Raw genomic sequence first — 17926 nt, 5'->3', positions numbered from 1 at the left:
ATGTCCCTGCTAAACATACTCCCAATCATCCCAAATTTTCATCCAAAAAAACCACATCTTTTTGGTTTTGTGTGTATACATAGTATACCAGTTACTATGCTAAATGCAAACTTCCTCCAATGCCACCTGCAATGTTGATGAAAAATAAATCAACTCGGCTTGCCAATTTCGAACTCCAGGTATAAAGTATTAAGCATACTTTACCTGGTCGGCTCACTCAGTCAGCACAGCGGACATTCAAAGAGTGCCCAGTATTATTAACAATGAATACAAAGTGTTCGGTTATTGGATGATGGGTGGTGACATTACATTCTGCCCCTTGTGCAATCAGAGAACGCCTTGTATTCATGAATACAAATACTAGGCATTCTCTGAATGGCCACTAAGCCGTGAGAGTGCGATGACCAGGTATATTATATGCATACTTACATCATGGCTGTTAGCCCCACAGCGTCATAGGTTGTTATGGTGCAACCGTCTGCATCCTAACAACCAATGACACTGTGCTGCTCAGTCAACCAGTGGGTCACACAGCATCATTGGTTTGTTGGAGGTTCAGCAAGCATGTAAACTTGCCAAATAATTCATGCATTCAGCAGACTGCAACCAACTTGGGTTTAGGTTGACCAGAACCTGAGGCTCATCCGTATTTATCAGGAGTCAGGTTTCCCTAACTGCTCCCACAATACTCTTATTCCTCTGCAAGCCTCATATACAAGCCATATAAAGGGCTTTCTTGAAGTAGGAAAATTTAATTTTCCATTCTCAGATAACGAACTTTGGTTACTTAGTACTTTCAGGTCCTACTCTGCACACTATCATTTCTTAAGTTATCCTCTTCTGTAACCAGTACCTGACTTCACATCTTTGGGGAAAAAGGGATTTCCATGGGTTTGGATGTGCAAACTCTATTTCAGACAAAAGGCTTTAAATAATTTACCAGCAGATTCAATAAAATCATCTTCACATTCATGTCTCTTTCCTTAGTAAAACAAAAGCTGCACTGTGTTAAGGGTTACATCCGACACATTGGGGATGCCTTTCTCCTCTCATTCTCCATACATGGGTAATCTCTGAAGCCCCCGGAACACAGCAAGCAGTACTCCCCCAGAGCAGAAGACACTGAAAAGTCAATACATTGTGATGATTTTTCTTCTACACCACAGAACGTAATATGCCCGCTCCTCAGTCTGTCACCACAGAGCTCCAATTCCTCTCAGAACCTTCCAACTGTCAAATTGCCCTACCTCAAGTGTCTCCTTGCTCTGACTGGAGCAAAGATTACCAATCATTAGAGACAGCAGCTGTTGCTATGAGCTCCTTACTGCAGAGTAATTTAAAGGGAGCCTGAAAATAAAGATCTATAACAGTGTACTGAATTAATGAAATCTATTACCAGGCGTTGGGAATCAACATTCCTGTGTATGAGTGTTGGCTGGAAAGACATTTTAACCATGTCCAGCTTTTGAAAAAAAAGATATCCAAATGAACATAATTGACAATAAATTTTCAGGTGCACTCAGAAGACTTTATTTTTTTGTTCAATACGTCACTTCCATATTATTTTGCAGTGTTTACTCTGAAACAATTGTCTTTTGAATTAAAACTTTGTTTTATTTATGGCACCTTGATAAGGGGGGGCTGTATGTTCATAAAAAGCTGAGGTTCACATGACAATGGTTTCATAACGTAAACATTACAAAATCACATTGGAGTGCTGGCTTTCTTTGCTTAGACCGTACCACCATGGACCATGCACCCATATTGCATACAGGGCTGCAGAGGTACGTGTGAGAGATGGTAACGTATATTTGCCAAGATCAGTGCAAATTATCTAAATAGGACACAGGCAAACTGAGATGCTTTGCACTGCACTTGGCAAAGCAGTCAAGCAAGCATGCACACAACGGGGCTGCTGTTCATAGCGTTTAACTAAACCAATAAGCAGTGGGTGGAGAGGGCTCTGGCTCCGCTGAATGGTGATGCAGGGCCAGCCAGCTTCTTAAGTGGCCTTATACATATGATACCTTTTCAGGTACACAATGAAGGAAAATGTGCAGATATGCAAGAGGTATCATACATTCAATTGAAGGACACAGAAAGATGTTAAGCATGGTGCAGTGCCATTCAGTATGAATGGTGCCTCAATGCACTAAGGCAACACAGTGCCAATGCACATGTGTTGCAGTGCACCATAGCACATGGTAGCGAAATACCACATTTCATGGTTCATGATGGTTTTTTATTTTATTAGTGCACAAAAAAAAGGGTAACTCAATGCACTAGGTCACCAAGGTTGGAATAGGTCTTGAAACCTAAGAGTTATACTGCCTGCTACAGGAGGACTGGACAGTAGCAAACAAAAAAATGTAGGCCAGCCTAGCAAACCAGTACCAAGAGCAGGATTATTAATATAAAGGGAATACAAAGTCCAAATGCAGTCCAACTGACAGGTGGGCAACACAGGCAAAAAAAACAGCTAACAGGCCCCACAGGAATAAGAAAAGGGGACTGCCTGCAGCTCAAAGAGCTGCCTGAAGGACCTTACACACAAAGCTATTATTACATGAGGCAGAATCGTGCTCCTGGTACAACGTACATTGTAGAGAACATGTGTACAGAAGACTAGGTGGCAGTTCTACAAACCTGGTAAACAGAGGCTTGGTGGTGAAATGCCCAAAAAGCACTCACAGTCCTAGTGGAGTGAGCCTTAACTGGAAAGGGGGGAACCTGATCCTTGAGACCATAAGATGGTCTGTCTGAGCCACTTAAAAATAGTGGAACAAGAAGCCAGGACACCCTTCTTGTGCCCATCCACAATGGCAAAAAGGGAATCTGTCTGAAAGAAGACATGACTGAGAGATAAGCTTTAACAGCCTGGACTACATCCAGACAATGGAGAGAGATCTCCTTCTGGCGAACTGTAGCTGGACCCAAGGATGAAAGGACAATGCTTTGGTTAAGGTAAAAGGCAGAATGTCAAGAGCAAAGATTTGGTCATTTATGGTACTAATGGCCAAAGGTTGGTTCAGACCCAAATGCAGGAAAGAAAGGATTCAGCTCAACAATATCTCATGGGAAAGACTGGATGGACTGCCCTTCCATGGCAAGCCAGCAGGAAATAGTCAATACAAGTAGGCACCCAGCGACTAATAGAAATGAGGGAGCTCCTGGTACCTGGCCCGAACAGCCTACTAACGAAAGTGAGACTTCAGAGAAAGCGCAGTGGCAATGCAAACTCTATACCTGGAAAACGCTCCACAGCTAACTCTACCAGAAGCAGTGTGGGAAGTGCTCAAGCATAGCCCAGTGCCCGAGGGTCACTTTTAAGTTCATCTTACAACGTCCTGTCCAGCAGGGTCTAGTTACAGTAAGACCAAAAGCCAAGGCTGAGGACAACTGTGCTGCATAGCCTCAAGGAGACCACCTGCAGCAACCTAGTGAGGAATCTTGATTACTGAGAAAAAATGTAGGTAAAGCCTTGAATCAGCAGATGTCCATCATCCTAGGACACTAGAAAAAACTGAGGTATGCTGGAAGTATTATTATTATATTATTATACAGGATTTTTATAGCACCAACAATTTGCACAGCACTTTACAATATAAGGAAGACATTACAATACAATTCAAGACAAGATGGTAAGGAGGGCCCTGCCCGTGGGGGCTTACAATCTAAAGGGGGCTATACCCAAGACTGGCCTACAGTTTTCTTTTGCAATCCTTCTGTAGGTAGCAGTATGACATGAAGGGTTCTCTGAATGCATTAGAGAGAAAAATAGGATTTCATAATTGTACAGTACAGGGCAAAAGATTTGTAATCTTAACCATATCACATCCCAAATCATACCATCTGAAAGGTAGGCAACACAGTAAAAACAAAAAAACTCTGACAGGCCCATGTAACAACGGGTCAAGAAAAGGGCTCGATAGAACTCAGTTTAAAACACCTCATGCCTGAAACTGGCATCAGAGGAGTCCTGACCATCCACCTGATAAAATATAACAAATGTGAACAGAAGACCAGGTGTCAGCCTTGCAAATCTAAGAAAAAGGTGCCCGATGCTGAAAAGCACAAGAACCACTAACTGATCTGGAAGAGTGTGCATTAACAGTAACTGGAGCAACCCTATCCTGCAGACTATATGCTCAGAATGTTGGCAAATCCACTAGCAGTAGTGCAGTGAGAGGCAGGGAGTCCTCTATGGGAACCTTCAAAGAGCACAAAGGGAGAATCTAACTGCTGAAAGGAAGCGGTAGCAGAGAGGTAGACTCTCACAGTGCATACCTTGTCAAGACAATGGAGAGAAATTATCTTGAGATGTTTTGGAGCAGGACATAAAGTAGGAAAGACAAGTCCCAATTAAGGTGGAAGGAAGAAACAACTTTAGGGAAAAAGGAGGACTTAAGCCATAGAAGAACTTTGTCCATATGTAACATTTGAAAATGCTCATACAGTAAAAAGGTTGCTAACTTGGAGGATGGAATTTCCTAGCAATGCACCACGCAATGAAAGCCCTCCAGGTACTATGGTAGATTTTCGATGAAGTCAACATCCTTGCTTCTAGGGATGACCAAATCCGACAGGCCCCCTACCTTCCAGATCTGGGCTTCAATAGCCATGCCTTTAAAGCCAGTGACCGAGAAGCAGGTTCAGCTCTTGGGACACTAGAACCAGATGATCCAGGAGTACCCATGAGGAATCTAGCAGGAGTCTGAGGATGTCTAAGTACCATTGTCTAAGTGCCAGTTCAGAGCAATGTGGATCACCTCATTAAAGACGGCCATCACCTAAGCACAGCAAAAAGTGAGGCTTGCTGTGAGAGGGGTTATACTGGGAATGCTCCTGCAGCTTTTTTTGTCAGTGTCCAATAACCTGAATTTAGCTGCATATAACCCATCCTGTGTTCTGTACTGTACGACAATGTACTCAATGTAAAATTCTTTTCTCTGAGGTCATTGACTACCTATATGTTCTTTAATAAAGTTTTGAGTTTGGTTCTTTCCCAAACCTGATGCTCCCTGTGTCACTTGCTTTTGGTACATACCTTAAACGTTTGTGCTTTCAGTGGCCTCCAGCAGATGTCCCACAGCTGTTTTGGATGGAGTTTAATATCCATTACCTGTCCTTGGTTGCTGGGCAGCTCTTAGCTGCTTTGCTTTTCTGGTTTCTTATTTTTGCCTTGTACCAGGTCAGGCTAATTTTGTATTTTTTCTTTTAGGTTTATATGTTCCCTAGGGTTGTGTATACCCTCTACGCAGAATTTAATTATTACCATTGTCACTTCTTTGCTGCATCTTTTTGCACTTGTTGCGGGGTATCACTGATTTTAATTCAATATACTACTTTCACCAGTCCAGAACCTTTCAGCGCAAGGTATTTCTATTCTCTGAAATGCCTGAATGGGATTCTTTGCAACTCATACAAAATAGCATATTTAGTAGAAACAGAAAATGACTAAATATAATCACCACAGGTACAAAAAAATGGATTTATTTTGTACAGGATTTATACAGAGTCCATCATTTTTTTTACCAAAAAGCTTTAATCTTATTAACTGCCTTTTACATATATTTCTTGTTTTGATTTTGATTTTCAGATGCCATATTTCTTTTTTAGGGCTTCACAAGAATGACTTGTCTTTAGTGACTGTTCTATATAAGTAAACAAGGTACGCACATCTGTGAAAAATGAACAGCACAGAAGTTAATAAAAAGCAAACAAAAAACTATCAATCAAGCAAAAAAAAAAAACAATATAAAAATGTATTAAAGCTGAACTCCGGGCAAACAGCTAAATACCCTTATAAAATACATATATGGGGCTGCTTAAACTGCCACAGGATTTGTATTTCTGTCCATCCGTTCCCGATATATGCACAGCACGGCCACACAGCACAGCTCTAACAGGTAGCAACGATTTCTCCCTACTGCAGTAAAGTAGTTGCAGTAACTGCAGTTGCAGGTCTCCTCCCCATCCCAAGTCCGTGACTGGACAGTGAAAGGAGAAGCTGTCCAGTCACTCATCTATTCATCACTCTGCTCTTTCCTCTTATCAGCATGCTCCTTTGGCTGCAGCACCTGTGATTGGCTCCTTGTGGTGCTTCTCAGCTTTGCTTTACAGGGACTTGGAGGAAGCCAAGCTAAATTCAGGCACTTACACCACTTTCTTTTAAATAGGAAAATGCTAGGATGTATAAATGAATACAGAGCTGCATTGCTTTGTTATCTATATCTGTCTGGAGTTCAGCTTTAACATAATTTTTTTGGGGGGACTGCTACTGTCAGTAAAGGTGAGTTTTGTGACAACTCTAGAATATATAGTATACTGTTGCGGCTGTGAGCTTCTTTCAATCCTTCGACTGCCAGGTTATAGTCCAAACGTTATTGACCAGGTAGGAAAGGAATTGCTATGACATATAGGAGACATTATTGGCAGAGAAAGGGCAAAAGAAGAACTCTAGAGAAAGCGTTTTATTTGGTGGAGGGTAATGGGAACCTGCTATGTTAATCTACATGTTCCTTGCCCTGTAGTTTTAATGCCCTGCGCTGGGAACTCCCTTGTCTGCTCAAATCACCCTGCAGTTTGACCTGAACAATGTCAGAAAACTCCTCCCAACTTCTGCATGGAGACAAAGTAGTCATAAGGCCTAAAATATGCATTTTAACATGTATGCCATTTTTTTTAATGGCTCTGGCAGCAAAAAGGATAAAATCTAAAACATTAAAAAAACTGTTTTTGGTGCAATATTTAACTTCAATTCAGAAATTTCCCCTGCAGTATTTTTTACTGCTTCTAGGTATCCTCAGATATTATTCAACACACTTCTTCCGAGACCAGGTCATCCTGAACTGAATGCACCCTGTTACTGAACAATGAAAGGAGAAGCAGCTTAGTCATGAACTCATCTCCCTGTCACTCTGCTTTCTTTTTATATACGCATGCTTCTTGCCAGCATACACACTGAATGTCTCCTTGTGCTACTGCTTCCTCTCACACTTCAGCTATGCTATATAAAGCCTGCATAAGGCCAACACCATGTCCAAACAGATACTTACACTGCTTGTATTTTTTCAAAAATGCATTCAATTAGGTGTTAATGATTACAGAGCTACAGAACTTTGTGTAATTTCTATCTGCCTAGAGTTCCACTTTATCCCTCCTTCTAGTGGGGCATCAATCCCTAACAATAAATTGCCACATTTATAAAGATGAGACTCAAAAGTATTGTACATACGCTATTATATTATCAATTTGCTCTGTCTTCTCTATGGAGCTTCACCTCTATGTACACATATCTATGTAATTTTTGCGTGCTATCACGTTTTGATTACTTTGTTTTGTCACAACCTTATATGCTCATTTACAGGACTTCTCTATAAAGAGTTAAGGTCCCCACACACCTTACGATAATCGTACGATAATCGCGGGAAATCCCGCGATCGTACGATTATCGTAAGGTGTGTGGAAGCCGGGCGACCTCTACTACTGTAAGGTCGCACGACTTTAAACTTACGGACATGTTCGAAAACCCGCCGAGCATCGTACAATGTTCGGCGGGTTTGTGGCATGTCCGTATGATAACAGCCGTACGGGCCGGTGTGCGCAAGTGCACACTGTCCGTTCGGCATTGCGGTCATCGGAAGCCCGCCCCTCAGGGGGCGTGGCTTGCTATCATCGCAAGTACGATTTGCCTATGCAACATAGGCAGATCGTACGTTTTTTAAAGTACCTTACAAACATCGCAAGACAAAAGTCTTGCGATGGTTGTAAGGTGTGTGCCCAGCCTTATATGACAGGCTTTATGGTCAGGTGGTGCTATTTTCCATCAGCATTCAGATGAAGAAAACATGATCAACAGATAAGTACTTGAAATTGTTCCCAACAACATATGTGCAGTAATTTATGGTACATTAACATATTCATTGCTAAGTATATAAAATAAACATCCCAGCAGTGAGCTGGCAATATAGCTGTATTTTAATGACATGCATAACTAAATATTCAGAGCTTACCTTCTTTCTCTGTTTCTGACAAAAACATCACTGCCATATCAAATCTCCTAATCTCAGACATTCTTTGTAAAATTTCCAAAACCTTAGCTGCATCTTCATTCCTGGAGAATATAAATACACTTGTTATGCTACTATGAATCACTTATCAATATAAGTTTTAGTAATTTGGAGATTTTGGGTTAAAGCATCTGTCGGTAATAAGGATTTCACATATGCAGCTTATGCAGACCATACACTGCAAATCCTTTGTATAGGTGCCCATACTCTGATCAAATTTCAGGCAGTTTTTAATGTACCGGACGAAATTTGCAGTGTGTGGGGCTGTCGGCTCCCTTTGAGCCAGCATTCCTCGATTAGCTGATCAAAGGAGCCTGCTGTAAAATATTCTCGCAATCAGAGCCGGCAGCCAATGAGCTGCCCATTCTGATCGGGTATTCTGATAGGTGACGATGACACCTGTCAGAATACAATGTAAACAGCGGGGATTCCTCGATCGACGCGCTGTTTGTGTTGATGGAGGATTCGGGTTAATTATTTTCGCTCAGCCTGCGGGTTGAATGAAAAAAATTGATAGGTGTATGGCCAGTCTTAGTCTACCATCAACTAATGCAAGGCTAGGGCATTCCGGATTTAATATAGATTGAACGGATTGCTTAATCTGTGCTCATATTCTGGTACGTTTAAAAGATTGTACAAACAGATAATATAGTGTATGGCCAGCTTTATATTGTTAGATGCCTACATAAACAGTGTTGCACTTGCATAGTAGACAAGAGGCACCTAATTCATACTTCAAACCACTGTAATCGAACAGGAAATGATTTCATCATCGTACATATTAAAAAAATGTGAAGTTGTTGCAGATCTTTTAATCATAAAGTTGCATGATTGGCAAATCGCATCTACGTGAATGCGGTATATTGATTATTACAAACAGTGCTTTAAGATATGTAATAATGATCTGCAGTCTATGTGATGCCTAAATGGATTACAACATTTAACACCAAGCATGGAAAGCTGGAAATGGTTATCAGGAGCAATGGGCACACTTCTGCCAGTGCATGGTTTGTTCACACCCACAAAACTGTGGTTATGTTTACTGGTATGTAATATAACTAACTGTAAGTAGAAATATATAATCACTTGCAAACAAACTTTCATAAAATTGCATTCTTCAACATTTATAAAAAAAAGATGTGTTACTATAGATAAAATTTCTACTCACTCAATGTATTTAAGCCGCAGGATCTTTATCATTTCATTAAACACATCTGGATCTAAAGCTTTTTGGAAGATTTTAGTGTATGAAGAAGGTTCAATTTGCTACAATCAAACAAAAAGAAAGCATAACATAACTTTTTAAAAGTTGTATATTTATATATTACCAACATTTTGAAAAGAAGTTACAATTAATAAGGAACCGCAACAAAATAAATGAACATTTAGGCGCACTCATAATCCTCCCAAGTCACCTGAAACTTCCTATTGCTATGCCCGAAAACTCAGGCCATACTGGTTTGCAAATTCCAAAATATTTCTTAGTTGTGGCAAAGCTTGTCTACCACCTACGCATTCCTACTGGCCAGCAAGTCATAGCAATAAACCATAGAGCAGATGGGGGGGCTTTGGTTGTGCAGTAAGTGTCAAGGCTTTGCAGAACAGAACTGCCTGAGATTTGGGTATAGTGGCAGGGACTTGCAAACTTACAAAATAGCATCACTCTGCATCTCTACTCCTCTCAAGGACCATAATCCCTGATTATGGTCCTTGGGTTGGCATTGGGAGTGGTTATGCAAATATCACTGTGATTGATGAGTGGGCATCAGCCAGTAGGAGTGGGCATTCCTAGGCAGACTGCATTTGCATGCAGACTGCTCCAGATAAAACCTGCGTGTGATGCTGAGCCTCCATGATTAAAAGAACTGTGAGCTTCCCACCAGGCGCATTAGAATTGGTAGCAAGTCGGATGGATGGAACCCATGGCACTTTCCTCTCCAGCTGCCTGTTCCTGGCCCACCCCTTTCATTCATGACATGCTGCAGCTTCTAATGCACACTATGAAAAGCTGACAGTGTGCAGTGAAATTAGAGTAAACACCTTGAGGCTGGGTTCACACCATTTTCCGGACCAGATCTGGAACATAGTGTATTGCGTTTTTGCCGCAATTGGAATGTGTTTATTTTTTTTGCATAAATTGGTCTTACAGGTGCGTTCCATGCGTTTTTGATGCAGTTTGATGCATTCCAGTGCATTCCAGACAAGACAAAATAGGACAAGAAGTATTTTTCTGGTCTGGTATGGACTGCACTGGTGGGAACAGAGGCCAGAAATAGCATTGGGATGCATTTTGGGTCCAGAAACAGTCTGGCTGGAGGTAATTTGGATGTGGTGTGAATGTGCCCTCAGTACAGGAGAGAAGCCTGTACAACTCTGCAAGATTGAAGTGAAGGCTGAAGTTTATCATAAAGCTTTACCATTTTACGACTGGTGTTTTTTTTATTTCTAAAGAAAGAATCGTGCAACAAAAACAGTAAATGTTTTCTTACCTTCATGTACATGTATAACATTTCCTGGTTGCCCTTCAGTCTCCTGAAATCTGCCTCAAGCTGAAATGAATTTGTAGGGACACCTGGAATGTCAGTGGTCAAGGGTGGCAATAATGGGGGCGTATCATCTATTGCTTTTGGCTGTGGTGTTGGAGGCAGAACATAGTTGTCTATATTGCTCCTAAGAATTGCAAAAGATAAATAGATACATTACACTGCATAAAAGTTACAGTTTAATTCAAATAATGACAATGTCTTTGTTGAAGCTTCTAGGGAAACAGACAATAATAACAAGCTGACAGAAATTCTAGCTATTCTAGAATTCTAAAGGCTAAATTCACCTTTCTGACCATGTTTCATATTACACCCATACTTGGGGTGTAATGCCAACTGAACATTTAGGGTGATGAAACTATTGAAACTATATGAAACTATTAGACATCACTATTGGACAAGAAACATGGTCAGATCGCAATGGCACCCCAGCATAACTCCCGGCGGCCGTGGATTGTGCTGCAACTTATGCTATCACAATAGCAATATGCATGCACTATTTTTTTTCACTGCACCACAAGCTATTGGGTATGTGGGATTTGTGTTGGGTGTCATTCTTCCAAGGGGAATCTCGTTTTAAAATTGGCTGCTCCACCCACACAGCCCCATCATCTGGACCTGGGATTGTTTACAAACATTACTACAGGTCCCATCTGCCACCATGGCAGATGAGCCTTATAGAGAGCACATTGGCGATCCCACTTTCCTTACCACTCTGTAGTTCAGTTGCATTTCCTGCCTCAGGTCAGTACCTCTCTATGTGCAAGACAGGTGTGTAAAGTCCATGGCAGGGGCCAGTTCATGTAGGGCTGAGGTTATAAAGCCAGGAAGCATGTGGGCACTATGTGCAGAAGAGGAGTGTTAGGGGTATGAAAAAAGGCTATGACAGTGGTCATCATTGCACAGAAGGTAATTGCAGAAGGTATGATGGGGAAGAATGAATAGGAGAGGAGAATGGAGGATATTAGAACAGGCAGTATGTGCAGGAGTGAGGAGGTTATAACAGGAGCTAGTTCACTTAGAAGAGGTTGCGGAGGGTATGAAAGAGGAAAATATGTGCAACAGTCGCAGAGGATATAACAGCGGGCAGACATGCAGGTGGAGTGTGGAATCTGTGGCGTGGCACAAATATGTGTCTCCTGTGAAAGGGGCATGTTGTTGTCTTTTCTCCCCAGGAGTGTCCAGGCACCCTCACCAACCAAAAGGTGCACTGATATTTATCAGGAGGGATTCAAGACAAAACTTGCATTTTTAGGGCACTGCTTTGGCACTAATAACATTTGTAGATGTACCCTATGAAACAGCAAATCTTTACAATTGCTATTAAGTTCCACTTTAAGATCCCAGGGAAAAATCCAAACATAATACCATGTTTGGGTGGACTTGTTATTTAAAGTGAATTCGTCATCTGTGTTCAATGATTCAGTCTATACAATGCACAACTAAACAGGTACACAAAAATAACAATGCTGCCACAGAGGACTGTAATATTCTTCTAAATGTTCAGTTAGCATTGCTAATGTAAATGATATAGAACTATTAGACATCACATGTATAAACAATAATAATGACAGCTGAAGCCATACCATACACTGTAAACGGCAACATCTACAGATTGAATTTTGAATTATATATGAGAGTGAGGATTCAAAGACCAGCTCATACTTCGATGAAACAAGTGGAGCAGTAAACAACCTGTAATGCACCAATGTTCTTCATACAATCTATATGAAGTAATGATAAGATATCTTTTTTGTGATGTTGTCTATATAAAACAATATACATCTTCGATCTAAACACGGCACTCATTCTTCTGATTTGTATAGCTTTTGTATCTAATAAAAGCACACTCATTTTCATTAGAAAAGGGGCATTCCTGAACTTCAAAGGAAAATCACAGACTGCAGAGCAGCAGAAATGGATTTAATTAAATGGATGATCCATGTGAATGACTTTCAAGTTCTGTTACTGTGGCAATCACACAATGTTCTACAAATCCTCCATTCTAAAAATAGCGTTCTAAAAATGTTTATATTTAGCACAAAATATTGCACAAATTATAGTAATAATCCATATGACTTGTGAGCAAGGCAGAACTGCAATGATGTATAATGGCATTTAACAGCTTAATTCCTATTATCCCGGAAGCATGAAAATAATGCACTTTAATGTGTACAATTACATACATTTCTAAATATAAAATGGAACCAAAATAAAACAACACACATTAGGGTCTATTTATAATCCACTCGCCCTGCAAATCTCTGTGAACGTTTATTCTGTGTGCACAGAGGCAAACACAAATGTTTTTCATAGATTTTCTTTTCAGGTTGAATGTAACACTTGTTAAATACCACATTATGGCCATTAGATGGAGCTGAGCATTCGACCGGAAAAGAAAATATACCAAGACCATTTGTTTTTGCCTCTATTCACGCAGAACAAACGTTAACAGATATGAATGGCTCTACAAATTGTTTATAAACAGATCCCATTGTGTTACTGTGTTTCCCAAGAACTAAGGGTGATGTGCTTTAAGAATAATGAGTAAATGTTTACTGAAATGGCAGAACTAGTTCCATGGTGTATGGGCTGCAGATAAGATACAGTCTAGCACTGCTAGAATGGGAGATATTTATGAAAAGATGACAACATGTATAAAAGTCTATGACAACAGTTACTGTATGTAAATCTTTTATTTACACACAAAAAAAAAAAAATTGTGTAGCACTTAAAGAAGAACCCAGGGCAAACATTTTTTTATTAGCCTTGCCTGCTTGTTTTGGTGTATGTAGGAAAATAAAAAAGTTGTACTCACCTGATCCTCCAAGCCAGCTTGCTCTTATACTGGTCCCTGGCGCCTGTCTCCCCCTTCTCTGCAGCAGTCTAAGGTCCCCGAGTCATTACGTTCTATACACTGTCTATAGGACGTGAGGACGCCGAGGGATAAACTAATGAAGCTTCCTGTGATGGATGACAATTATGCTGCACTGCTCCTAAATTCAGAATGGCCTTGTCATCCCCATGTAGGCTGTGCTCGCTTGTTCGCACTACAGTGGGATGGGAAGACGTTGAAAGGGGCATGGTTATCAGCACTGTCACTGTTAATTCACAAGCCTGTAGCTTGTCAATAATCAGATAGACACACCTAGTCCTATCAACTGCTTTCTTGATTAAAGGCAATGTATCTGCTGCTGAATCCATCCCGCTGTGAGCTGCAGTGTCTGTGTCAGGTACAAATGTAGGAGGTGTTCGGTTTAAACATCTTCAGACCCATCCCGATGCTGGCGACGTACACTGTACGTCGTCAGTCACGAAGGGGTTAATACAGCAGCTGGTATTTTATATCACAATTTTTATTTATTTATATTGATGTTTTGACATGATACACTAAAAGTTCATCACATTGCCTGGATATTAAAAACGTTAGTATCTAATTTAAGTAATGTGGTAAGGAAGCACTATTTTGGTTTAAATCACTGTCACCTGTATGAGATATAGCTAATTGAACTCTTAGCGCTGCTCATCTTGTTATAACAAATGTAGGAGGATTTAGCTTTCTTGGGAGGTAAAGGAAGTTTTTTTTACTTTACAAGTCTTGAGCATCAAATTTTAACAGGGTCTGAGACCAGTTGAGTCTATCACATAGGAGCCTTTTCTTTAGCAGTCTTACAGAGTTCCATAGTATTTGAGGTTGAATAAAGACACAGGTCCATTGTGTGTGTGTGTGTGTGTGTACGAGTCCCTTTGTGGTCTTTGGTTTCAAGAGTACCTGTACTCATGTATGTAACAGTCTCTGAGGAAGGTATCTAACTAATTTTTTTAATGAATCAATACTTTCTGCTGATACCGCTGCTTGTGACAGAGAGTTCCAAAATGTAACGAGAAGAAGTCTTATATATTACATAGTTGAGAATTGGTTAGACTGTCATGTAAGAGCTTTTAGTTGCCCTTGCAGATCTAGGCCTGGGCTTATAACCCAACAGGGACATTGTCTACGTGCAATTGGGAAGGCCATGGCGGGTGCTGGCAGCTAGAGCGGAGGGTGAATGAAGCCAGAAGCAACAAGAATGTCACTTCCGGTTTCTGATCTGCCATTTCATGGCTGCGGATAAGGCTGATCAAGCTTGATCTGACCTTGACCAGCTTCATTGGAATACAGAGGTGACATTAGGAGATTAATAGACCACATATGTGTGCTTACAGAGAACTTGACACCACTAATGTGTTATCACATAGGAGAACTGTGAGCACTCTATGTGATAGCAACAAAATTACACAAAAACACACCTGTGTTCCCTACCTCCCAAGCAAGGTAGTGTGTAGAGAAGCTGGAGGGCTGTATCCATATTAAAAAAAATGAAAAGATGATTTCCGAATATAAATAAAATGTAAAGCACGATTATTTTCTCATTGGCTCCTCAAACTCAACAGCATTAAAGAGAGCACGTGTTTGGACACACTGACAACTTACTGTGGGGTTGGCACATCACTAATTTCTTCTATCTTCATCATCTTAGCACTGGGAATATCAGGAGATGTGGAGATTTGTTCTTGAACTTTCAGATCCTCTTTACTAGGCTCCTCAACTTGGCTGACAATATTCAAATTACAAGGAGTGCTTTCGGTCAAAATATTTCCTGGATTTATGGTTACGCCTCCAACCTCTTCAATTACCATCCTTCTTAAAGGTTTCTAAAAGGAACCAGATAAAGTATTTACCAGGCACAGGTTTTGTATCATCTGAGAACGTCATTTTAAAAAGTGTCTAAATACTGCACTAATAACTTAAAAATGTGCACTTATTGAAAATACACTATAATTCCCTTTTAACCACTTGAGGACCCCTTTCCTGTCCAGGCCATTTTACAGTATTCAGCGCTGAGGTACTTTGACATTTATTCAGTCATGCAACGCCGTACCAAAATTAATTTTGTGTCATTTTTTCAGGATAGAGGTTTTGATGGTATTTAATCACCACTGGGCTTTTTTACTGTATAAAAAAGGAAAAAGTGCCCAAAATGTAAAAAAAAATAAAAAATGGTAGTGTGCAGGAGGCGGAAAGGATGTTGATAAACGCACACCAGCCGTTAGGAGTCAGCTGTCCAGGCATTTGACTGCAATCGGCTGGACAGCAAGTGGTTAAAGTGACCCTTGTCATCACACCAACTTAAAAATTGCAGGTAAAAGCACATCACAAAAGGATTCTAAATGCTTACTTTGACTACTCCAAGAAGAGTTATTTCTCTGGCTCAGCCCCCTATCTATCTTAGCCTTCTTCTTTTATGGGAGTGGCTAATTTCTGTGCTAACCCATCTCCCTCTGCCCTTCTGAGGGCCTGTTCACATGAGTTTCAGGTCCGGATCAGGTGCGGATCTGCAGACGCGGTGCTATGTGTTTTTGCCGCGTTTTTGATGCGTTCCAGTTAAAAAAAAAATCAATACATTTTTTTTGCTGGCGTGGGGCTGTCAGTATGTTAGCTGCAGTGCAGTGCAGTGTGTTTTTGACGCGTTTTGCGTTTCCAGACCGTTTCCTGACCGTACAAAATGTGACATGCAGTATTTTTCTGTCGTAACCTGAACGGACTGCGCACGTGAGAACTGTAGCCCATAAAACACATAGGGATACATTTTTAGTGCAGGAGCGTACGGATCAGGTCAGCACAGAAAACGGACGTCGTGTGAGCAGGCCCTGAAGATGGATCGCTCAGCTGAAGTCTAAATCGTATGGGAAGATTGTCATCGAAATTAATGATCTGGTGACAGGGTCTCTTTAATGTAACTCACCAGAATATTAAACAGTGGGTCATTGGATCATTATCAGACTCAAGCTATCTATATAGTCTCAAAGGCAAAGTAAAATCAAACTCAAAGCAGTTTCTGTGGTTACATTGTGCACACCGGCACGTTCGGCAGTTGTCGAACAAGCAGGCCACTAACCCGCCGAGAATCGTACGATTCTCGGTGGGTTTTCAAGCCTGCTTGTTCGACGGAAGACGTGCAACCGTACAGTAGAAACGGTCGCGCGCCTTCTATACACTGTACGAATATTGTACGATCGCGGGATTTCCCGCCATTCTCGTACGAGAATCGTACAGTGTATGGGCACCTTAAGTTACTATACAGCAATCAGGGGAGTTTTGACTTTTCAGGATATCATCTTTAATGTTACTATGCTATAAGTATACTTTCCAAAAAAGAAGTTTAGGACATAGGGGCCTATTCATAAAGTGACAATAGATGATCGTTATTAATCCTCATTTTCATTCTTCCATAGTTAATCCGGGTCTCAGCAACCTTTTTGTACAGATTGTAAATTGTACAACCACTAGGACCGATCATTTTTCTGACAATGACCATTTAAAGGGGTCAAATGGAGAAATCACCAGAGAACCAACATTGCAAATGACTATTTTAGCCTTAAAACTTTTGGCTGCTTTTGTACCCTCTGTGGAAGCCAATGGTGCAGAGAAAATAGCAGGTGAATGCCAACACAGTATGCATAAGCACTAGAGCTGCTCCCAGTCTACAAAGTGGTATATTCCTACTTGCGATGACTCTCTTGGTTCATCATAGCGAGGCAGCTGTCTACACTCACTTATGCAGGCAGCTAAAAACACCTATGTCCAGTAGCACTTAAAGTGACCACTGAACTCAGGAGTTAAATCTTAAGAATGCATTCAAGTACCTTAACTATTAAGAAAAATGTAACTTATTTGTGTATCACTCGGCTGAAGATCCTCAAATCATCTCTGAATTATTATTATTATTACTACATAGTATTTATATAGCGCCAACAGTTTGCGCAGCTCTTTACAATATAAGGAAGACATTACAGTTACAATACAATTCAAGACAAGATGGTAAGGAGGGCCCTGCCACTGAGGGCTTACAATCTAAAAGAGGAGGGGGAAATGATACATGAGGTAGCTGTGGGAATGAATTATGTGAGAATGTGAAGGTTCAGTGGTTAGGTTGAGGTGGGATAGGCTTCCCTGAAGAGATGAGTCTTTAGGGAACGCCTAAAGGCAGTCAAGGTGGGAGATAGACGGACAGGTTGGGGTAAGGAGTTCCAGAGGATGGGAGAGACTCTAGAGAAGTCCTGGAGGCGAGTATGGGAGGAGTAGACAAGGGAGCTGGAAAGCAGGAGGTCAATGGATGAGCGGAGGGGACGTTTAGGGTGATACTTTGAGACAAGGTCTGAGATATATCCGGGGGCAGAGTTGTGGATGGCTTTATAGGTGACTGTTAATATTTTGAATTTTATCCTCTGGGCGAGTGGAAGCCAGTGGAGGGATTGGCAGAGGGGGGA

General features: G+C 41.0%; 1 protein-coding gene across 1 annotated transcript in view; it reads right to left on the bottom strand.

Moving 5' to 3' along the window:
- Positions 1 to 5475: 5475 nt before the first annotated feature.
- Positions 5476 to 17926, bottom strand: part of RPAP3 (RNA polymerase II associated protein 3) — a 47415-nt gene continuing 34964 nt past the window's right edge. The window contains exons 13-17 of the mRNA XM_018561590.1: positions 15090 to 15310; positions 10562 to 10742; positions 9241 to 9338; positions 8016 to 8116; positions 5476 to 5681 (exon numbers count right to left, since the gene is read on the bottom strand). Of these exons, the coding sequence (XP_018417092.1) occupies positions 5596 to 5681; positions 8016 to 8116; positions 9241 to 9338; positions 10562 to 10742; positions 15090 to 15310 (687 nt within the window). The 3' untranslated portion in view covers positions 5476 to 5595. The remainder of the gene's footprint in view (positions 5682 to 8015; positions 8117 to 9240; positions 9339 to 10561; positions 10743 to 15089; positions 15311 to 17926) is intronic.

Source organism: Nanorana parkeri, unplaced genomic scaffold (genome assembly GCF_000935625.1).
Source record: "Nanorana parkeri isolate BGI_ZX_2015 unplaced genomic scaffold, ASM93562v1 scaffold532, whole genome shotgun sequence".
Taxonomy (NCBI): domain Eukaryota; kingdom Metazoa; phylum Chordata; class Amphibia; order Anura; family Dicroglossidae; genus Nanorana; species Nanorana parkeri.
The sequence above is the reverse complement of the archived record's forward strand: the minus strand, read 5'-3'. Positions and strand labels throughout refer to the sequence as shown.